The sequence below is a fragment of the Ursus maritimus genome, unplaced genomic scaffold, assembly GCF_017311325.1.
Source record: "Ursus maritimus isolate PB19 unplaced genomic scaffold, ASM1731132v1 scaffold_7, whole genome shotgun sequence".
In the NCBI taxonomy this organism is placed as follows: domain Eukaryota; kingdom Metazoa; phylum Chordata; class Mammalia; order Carnivora; family Ursidae; genus Ursus; species Ursus maritimus.
In genome coordinates, this window is record NW_024426885.1 from 51,646,757 (window position 1) to 51,655,250 (window position 8,494).

At 49.0% G+C, this 8,494-nt stretch overlaps 1 protein-coding gene across 1 annotated transcript in view; it reads right to left on the bottom strand.

Annotated features, from left to right (window-relative positions):
• Positions 1-3,344: 3,344 nt before the first annotated feature.
• PLAU (plasminogen activator, urokinase) overlaps positions 3,345-8,494 on the bottom strand; it is a 6,982-nt gene continuing 1,832 nt past the window's right edge. Inside the window, exons 5-11 of the mRNA XM_040624603.1 lie at positions 7,359-7,533; positions 7,088-7,179; positions 6,686-6,902; positions 6,323-6,471; positions 5,611-5,751; positions 5,112-5,260; positions 3,345-4,463 (exon numbers count right to left, since the gene is read on the bottom strand). Coding sequence (XP_040480537.1) covers positions 4,287-4,463; positions 5,112-5,260; positions 5,611-5,751; positions 6,323-6,471; positions 6,686-6,902; positions 7,088-7,179; positions 7,359-7,533 — 1,100 coding nt within the window. The 3' untranslated portion in view covers positions 3,345-4,286. The remainder of the gene's footprint in view (positions 4,464-5,111; positions 5,261-5,610; positions 5,752-6,322; positions 6,472-6,685; positions 6,903-7,087; positions 7,180-7,358; positions 7,534-8,494) is intronic.

The following is an 8,494-nucleotide window of genomic DNA, read 5'->3' on the forward strand; positions in this document are numbered from 1 at the left end:
GTCAGTCACAAAAGACCACATATTATATGGTTCCAGTTGTATGAAATGTCCAGTGTAGGCAAACCCATAGAGATAGAAAGCAGATTAGGGGATTGAAGGGATGGGGAGAAAAAGGGAGCGACAGCCAATGAGTATGGGGTTTCTTTTTGAGGTGCTAAAAATGTTCTAGAATTGGTTGTGGTGATGGTTGCACACCTCTGTGAATATAAAATTCATTAAGTTGTTCACTTTAAGGGGGTGAATTGTATATGAATTATTTCTCAATAGTACTGTTTTTTTAAAAACACCTCAGCAACTTCTCCCACTGTGTCTGATTTAAATGGAAAGTTCAAATGTTTGCTGCTGAGGAGGAAGATGGACACGCTGGGAGTGAGCGTGGAGGGTAGGTGAGGTGTGTGGTTGTCGTGGATGGTTGGCATAAGTGGAAATCAAGTTGAGTCCTCGTGATAGAATGGGCCACAGATGGGGCGCCTGGGTGGCGCAGTCGTTAAGCGTCTGCCTTAGGCTCAGGGCGTGATCCCGGCGTTCTGGGATCGAGCCCCACATCAGGCTCCTCCGCTATGAGCCTGCTTCTTCCTCTCCCACTCCCCTTGCTTGTGTTCCCTCTCTCGCTGGCCGTCGTTCTCTGTCAACTAAATAAATAAAATCTTAAAAAAAAAAAAAAAAGAATGGGCCACAGAATATTTCAGAAGGAGGAGTTCTGGTGAAAACGGAAACCACTTCAATGAAATCAGGTTTCAGCAGAAAAGGATGAGGTTAGCTTGAGAAGAGTGAAATTTTACTTTGAAGCTGGTGACTGAGTATGGTCTCCTCACATGGCTTGGGAATCTTTAAAGAAGAAAGAGTTATAATATATAATATAGTATAATATATAATATAATACATAATGTTTTATAAAATATCGTATAGGCAGGGGTGGAAATTCTGATACACTTAGCCTAGAAACCCAGCATCTCCAAAGTAGGGAGCTTGAAAGGGGGCCTGTTCTCCTTTTCCCAGGTTGGGCCCTGCTGGGAGGTCACGTGTCACAGTGCTGGGCCTGTGTCCTCTTGAAGCCAGCTGAACCCTGGCTCTGCCACTTACCAGATGTGATGCCTTGGGCAAATCACTCAATCTCCCTCTGCGCTTCCATTTTCTCAACTTAAAATGGGGTAATGATAGCACCTTCCTCATAGGACTGTTGTGAGAATTAAATCAGATCACATATGAAGAACTTAACACAGTGTCCATTACAGGGGACCTGGCTGGCTCAGTAGAGCATGTGACTCTTGAGCTAGGGGTCATAATTTCAAGCCCCATGTTGGGCATAGAATTTACTTAGAAAACAAAACAAGAAAACAAAAACAAAACACAGTGCCCCGTACATAGTGAGGACTAGAAGAAGGCAGATCCCAAAGTGAGTGCCAGGTTAGTATCTAGAGCCACGATTGCTGGAGAAGTGGCTGTTCCCTGGATAGCCTTGAGAGAGATTAGGAAAGAGGTAGCAACCGGGGCTGGTGGCTGGTGGTGGCTGGGGCTGCGGTGGTGGGGAGGTGGGGGTGTCAGGTCTGGGTGGTGGCTGGGAAATGATCTGAAAAGAGTTAGCAGTGTCATTGCTCAACCCAGCCGGTGGGGCTCATACTTCCTGTTTTCAGTGTCTGTGAGCCCTGATGCTGGAACAGCTCATGTTGGAACAAGATCTTTCTTGGCCCCTGGGGGGGGGGGGGGGACACAGAGGCTGAGAAGCAACTCAGCCTGGGCTGGGCCCCTTAGCTTCACATCATGCCTTTTCTTTCCTGGCAAGTTTCAGCTCCCACAAAACCCACTAATGCAATCCTGGGTAGAAGAGAGGAGGGGGCTCCCACTCGATTCTGTAAGAATTTACAGTTTTGTAATAACAGCCATCGTTTTTTGCCTTTACTAGGTGCCAGTATTTGTGAACTCATGTATCCTTATAACATTCCTTATAACATTATTATCTCTTTTTTACAGATGGGGAAACTGGGGCACAGAGAGGTTACGAGTCTTTCCCAAGTCACACAGCTAGTGTCAGAGCCAAGATTCTAGTCCAGACGACCCAACTCTATAACCCATGCACTGTAGCACAATAAATAAGACGACATGCTAGATTACAGGGATTAAAAGCAGAATACTCTGGGCCCCTGCCCTCCAGGCGCACATGGTCTAGGGAGCATCTGAACAGGAAGCCCAGAATTTGCACCCCCAAACTCCATTCCAAAAACTATTCATGCAGAGAACACATACTGACAATATCTTGAAATTACTTGGCCCTTCACATAATCTGGCCAGTTGTCCCCAAAGGATCTCAATCAGGAGTGCTTATCAGAAACACCCGAGGAACTTTTCTAAACTCACGATTCCTGGCACCAGCCCTGAGCTGAATTATAATCTCTGTGGGTGGAGCAGCAACATGTATATATTTTTAAAAATGTTCTCAGGTGACTTGGTTAAGAAACACCGCCAAAACCCATTAACATGGCTTGGAAACTCCAACATTTTGGCGTCCAGCTGTATCTCCCCACCTGTCTTCTTCTTCTTCTTCTTTTTTTTTTAAGTGTTTATTTACTTGACACAGAGAGAGAGAACACAAGCAGAGGGAGCAACAGTGGGAAAGAGAGAAGCAGACTCCCCGCTGAGCAGGGAGCCCGATGCCAGGCTCGATCCCACGACCCTGGGATCATGACTGGAGCCGAAGGCAGATGCTCGACCAACTGAGCCACCCAGGCGCCCCTCCCCACCTGCCTTCTACACCCCAGTTCTTCAGAAATTGATGTTTGGTTCAAAATGTGTGGTCACCTCCATTAGGATACCCTAGCTTTAGATTCTGAGTCCCCTGATATTGGGGATAGCAGTGACTGATCATGAGCTCCATTAACACACAGAAAACTTAGCACCAGTCCCTCACACGGATGTTGGGAAATTGTTTTCCGTTCCCTAAATGCCACACTCAAGCTGGGCTGGGTTTTGGATCAGCAGTTTTCACTCATGCAGGTATTCTCCTTGGTTGAGGTCAGCCCCAGGATTGTTATGGGCAGAGTGAACACAATATGGCGGGACTTATCCTATGAGGATCACTGTGTACAGCTGTACAAGATGTGCGCTGTACAAAGGCATCAGGCTAAGGAGGGAATTGACAGTTGATATGCAGTTTCACACCAGACTGTACCTTATGTGCTATGGAGGACTTATTCTACAACTCTTCTAGCCTCTACTTTCCAAAGCCCCATTAAGTCCAGAGATTCAGCCCTTAAGAACTCTGGGGTAGATGCCACCATCATCATTTTCCACTTTTTATCCTCCCCAACTCCCTCCCATACAAGTACTAAGAAAGAACTAAAGTCTTCAGAAAAATCACATTTTATTGACCTTTATTCAAAATTACAAAAATAGATATAAATAAAAATAGCAGAATATAATTATTAAATATTCAGTGTATAGGAGTGGTCCTCACCTCATCCAGTGAGGATTGGATAAACTCAGATGAAAGGTCAGAAGGGATAACTGGCCAAGAAAGAACATCTATGTAAAAGTGAAACTGAAAATTTAGTGCTGGTCACATGCCATGCCCCAGAATGATGCATTCATAGGCATGATCACATGAGAGACCCAAGAGGCCCTAGGAGTGACCCAGGACCTCTTCAGACAGACCCTTCTATGTGGCATCATAGTCCACTCAGTTTAGGGAAATATCTAGACTTGCAGTCAAACACAGGAACACCAGCTGTTACTCACAGACACAGCCCGTGCACAAGTGTGCAAACATATACACACATATATAATATTTCCTGATACATTCATGGAATGTCAGAGCCCTTCCCTCAAGTCAGTGTCTCCACTCCCCAAGAGACCAAGCTCCCTCAAGAGACCTCGATTCTGTTCTATTTCCTAATTGAGAAATTATTCATTTCCCAACAGTGGGCCTCATGAATGCCCACTGTTGGGGGTGCTGGCTCTCCTTCTACCCATGCACAGGAAATGGCGTTTTTCACTCCAGGAGGCTTTCATTCAGAAAAAGACAAAAAACTGGTCAATAACCATCCTGGGTCAGGGCCATCCCTCCGTCCTGGCCCCAGGGGATCTGGGCACTCAGCACCCAGGCCTGTATCTGAGGATCAAGCTATTGTTGCTCACCCTGGTGGGTGGGACAAGCAAAAGCATCTCTGCAAGAGCCTGTCTTCCTCAGGTTCGTCCTTATACAGAGCTGATGCAGACGGTCCTCCTGCAAAAACGACAGTCAGCATGGAAGTGGGTGGTACCCCTCTCTTCCCTTGGCTCCCTGGGGAGCCTCAGAGGGTTCGACCATTCTGTTCCCCCGTGTGCCTGCTGATCCAGGTCAGGAATTTTGAGACCCTTGTGTAGACGCCTGGCTTATCCTTCATGGCACATCCACTGCCCCAGCTCACAATTCCAGTCAGAGTCAGGCGGCCTTGGACAGAGCAAATCAGGGGGCCCCCGGAGTCTCCCTGTTAAGCCAAAGACACAGAAGGTGAGCCCTCGGAAAAGGGAGGAGGGGGCCATCTGATCCAATCACCCAGTCATGAGAGAGAGAGAGAGAAGTATTTCTTAGAATCAAAGTCCTTAGTGGCTCCCCATTTCCTACCATATCAAGTTTAAAATCCCCTGCCGTCCACCACAACTCCATCTACATTCTCAGACCCTTTTCCTCCCCATCCTGGAATACGCCATGCTCATTCTCATTTTTGTATCTTTCAACTGGAACGGTCTTTCTTCCCTGCGCCTCCTCAAATTCCTCCAGTCACATTCTCTTTAAAGCCTTCCCTCTGTGACCACCTAATTAGTATTCACCTCTCGCTCCCAAACATCTGATCATTTACAATCCATACCACACCCTGGGACTGAGTTGTATTGTTTTCTATTGTTTTCTTCTTTCTTATGGTCTTGTTCCCTTCCCTTCTCCAGTCTGAAGTGCCTAGCACAGAGCCAGGCTACCAACAAATGTCTGGTAAACACATGAGGATTAATTTAAACTAAGACCTGAGCTCCTAATTCTGACTTTCTGGGGCTTTGGCTGGACAGAGGCTCCCCGAAGCTGGCAGGGACAGGCCCAGGAGAGATTTGGGGGTGACAGGAAGAGAGGCTGGAACTCTCACCTGGCAGGAATCTGTTTCCCACTGTGGGTCAGCAGCACACAGCATTTTGGTGGTGACTTCGGAGCCATAGTAGTGGGGCTGCTGACACTCCCGGTGGGAAACCAGCTTCACGACGGTCATTTTCAGCTGCTCTGGATAGAGGTAGTCAGCTAGACGGAGGAAACAAAGAGAAGTTTACACTAAGGTGTGTCTGCCCAGCCTTCCTACTGGGACTCTCTGCCAGGAGGGGACCAAACAGTGTCCCTACCAGGGAAAGCCTTTATTCTTTCCCACCCAAATCTGAGCCTTTACCCCATGTATAGCCCCTTACCCCCCATCTATTTACCTTTATGGCACATAACTCCCTAAACAGTGCTCCCCACTCCATCCCTGGACCCATCTGCTACCTCCACAATGCTCCCATCGCTATCTCCACAGTCCTCTCTTGATCAAGTTGAGCTTACTTCCAGGTTACAACACTCCCCCAGGACCCTCTCAGCCAGCCCCAAATGTCACTTACTGGTATTCTCTTTTCCGAAGCCAGCGATCTCACAGCTTGTGCCAAAAAGAGCATCGCCATCCGATGGAGGCAGGCAGATGGTCTGTATGGACCTGGATGGCTGTGCACACTGGCCCGTGTTGGAGCGGATCTTCAGCAAGGCTGGGGGAAGAGGGAAGCAGAAGAGGTCAGGGGGAAAGATCTCTACCTGACCAGGTGGTCACCATCTCTCCCCTCCAAATGCTGAAGGACTGGATGTCTATCCCTAAATCATTTAGTGTCAGAGATCATCCTGGAGGTCTGCTGGTAGCTTATTACCTGAAACAAGCCTCTCCTGTCCCATGCCTCAAGGGCTTTGTTCCAGCTGCTGACATAGGGCTTGGCCAGCCAGGGCTGCTGTATACAGATGTATGGGTGGCTGAGGTAAATGGGCTAAATTCAGCCCAATGCTCTAAGTTCCAGATCCTGGGACAGGCAGAAGTTGTAGCCAACAAAAGAAGGGGCCTCCCAGCCCGCGTCCTATACTCATGGGGCCATTGCCATCTAGGGGAGTCTAAATGTTTGGAAATTCAAAGACTCTGCGGAGGAGCAGTAGGCCCCTCACATATGTCCCTTTGCTATACAAAGCAGGATCTTCAGTTCCCCTACAACCTCAACCTCCCATTTGTGTCTCTTCTTGGACCCCTCTTCCTCTAACCATCATCATTATGGCAGGTAAGGGTTTTCCACTCACCAATATCATTGTGGTGAGCCAGGCTGTCAGCATTATAGTCCTCATGCAAGATGAGCTTTTCCACTTCAAACATCACCTCCCCAGGTGTCTTGGAGTTACGCTTTGACCGACCCAGGTAGACAATGTAGTCCTCCTTCTTCTGGTAGTTACTGTGGGAGGGGAGGCTTGTCAGATAGTCTGATCTCATGAGATCTTGTCACTTCCCCTCCACAGCGACCTCAGAGCATGACTTGCCCCCAAAGCCATGGAGTGCATGGAAGGGGCCTAAGGGGGTAAATTTAAGTGGCATCCTTTGCTGGGAAGGAGAATGAGATGTGTTTGGGGTAAGGCAGGAGGGTCAGGGAGAAGAGACAGAGGACTTACATGAAGCAGTGTGTGGCGCTGGCCACCCAGCAAGGACTGATGAGGCTGCCACCACACTGGTAGGTGACAGAGCCTCCACGGTGCCTCCTATAGATGGCTGCAAACCAAGGCTGGTTCTCAATGGTGGTGAATTCTCCACCAACAATCTTAAAGCGAGGCCTCAGAGCCTTCTGGCCACACTGAAACTCTTTTTCCGAAGGAGAGAGGGAATTTTTTCCTGGAGAAGAAAGAGAAGGATGTCTCAGGGAGGCAAGTAAGATAGTGTCCTTCTCTTGTTCTCTAACCTCCCAGTTTTTCAAGGCCAGGCAGGCCTCCCTCCTCGACCCTCCTGTGATGGAATAAAGGGACATATGAAATTGTCCCCTTCCACCCTACTGTCATAAACAGGTCAGTGACACTCACCAAAAGAGCATTCTTGCACCATGCACTCCCGGACAAGCTGCTTTAGGCCAACCTGCACATAGCACCATGGCCTTCTCTGGTTGTCTGGGTTCCTGGGAACACAGGGGGGGAGGGTGTCATTCCAACCCAGAATGCATCTCCTTCCCCTCCAGGGAAAACTCAGCCAGAGGCCTTGCTTTTCTCATGCTATGGACAGCACTCTGGAAACACGGGGGATGGTAACAAGTGTTTCTGTGGGGCTATGAGAGGGTCTTTGCTGCCTCCACCTCACCTGCAGTAATTGTGTTTGCCCAGGCCCAGCTGAAGGGCATCAGGTCTGAGGGCATGGTACTGTTTCAGAAGAACGGTGGGAGAGTTCCAGGCCAGGCAGTTCCGGCCGTTGATATCGGTGTTGGCTTTCCCTCGGTAAGAGTGACCATTCCCCTCATAGCAGGTTGTCGATGTATCTAGGGAAGAATGTGAGGATGAGAGATATTAGAAAGAAGAGGAAATTCAGACAGGCATTTTAGAGATCCTGTCAGGCCTCACATGATTTCAGGCCTGGCAGAAAACACTAGATAGGGTCTCCTTCCATCCCCATCCCACATTTGTGCAGCCAGAGATTCATGAAACAGTATGTGTTTGTGTTTGACTGTGTGTCTCACACAGGGATGAAGATGTCCCCCGCTCCACCTCCAACTCCTAACTCTCGCCTGCTCTTGTACCCCGCCCATCTCTTCCTGCCCCCAAATCTCTGGTGCCCCTTCCTCCCCAGTTAGAGTCAGGATCCCCATACCTATCTCACAGTGTTCCCCTTGGAATTTCTTTGGGCAGCTGCATCGATGAATGTTGGAGAAGTACTTGTAGGACACACATGTTCCTCCATTCAGACAACCGCAGTTTGCTGGAGATCACAAAGGTGGCATTACGTAAGCAAGGAGCCTAGGAGGAGGCAAGGGGGAGCCAGCCCTGCAGCAGGGTCAGGGAGGGGCTGCCCCCTGAGTCTTTTCCAAGAGGGCTGTACAGTCAGATATTGTGCAATGGGTGGATACTCACATGCACTAGACACTGGATGAAGTTCATGGCTGCCCTGGAAGAGATGGAGGGGAGGGGAAAGTTTATCAAAGGTCTCATGCTCCTGGAACTCAAGGCCGGGCGGTATGGACGACAAACTGGCCCCAATCCCAAATCTCACCCTTTCCTCCGGCTCCCTCTCTCTTCACCTCGTTCATATCTAACTAGCCCTCACATGGAAGATCATAGGTTTCAAGCAGGTAGAAACGGATTGACTCAAGCAAGCTTCACATACAGGGTGCAAGAAGGCGGGGGGGCGGGGGACAGTCTCTGAGGCTTCTTCCTCCCTTGCCCGAATGTGCGAACTCCCTTGGTTCTCAGGATTCCCACTGCCACACCTGTCCGCCTCCCCCC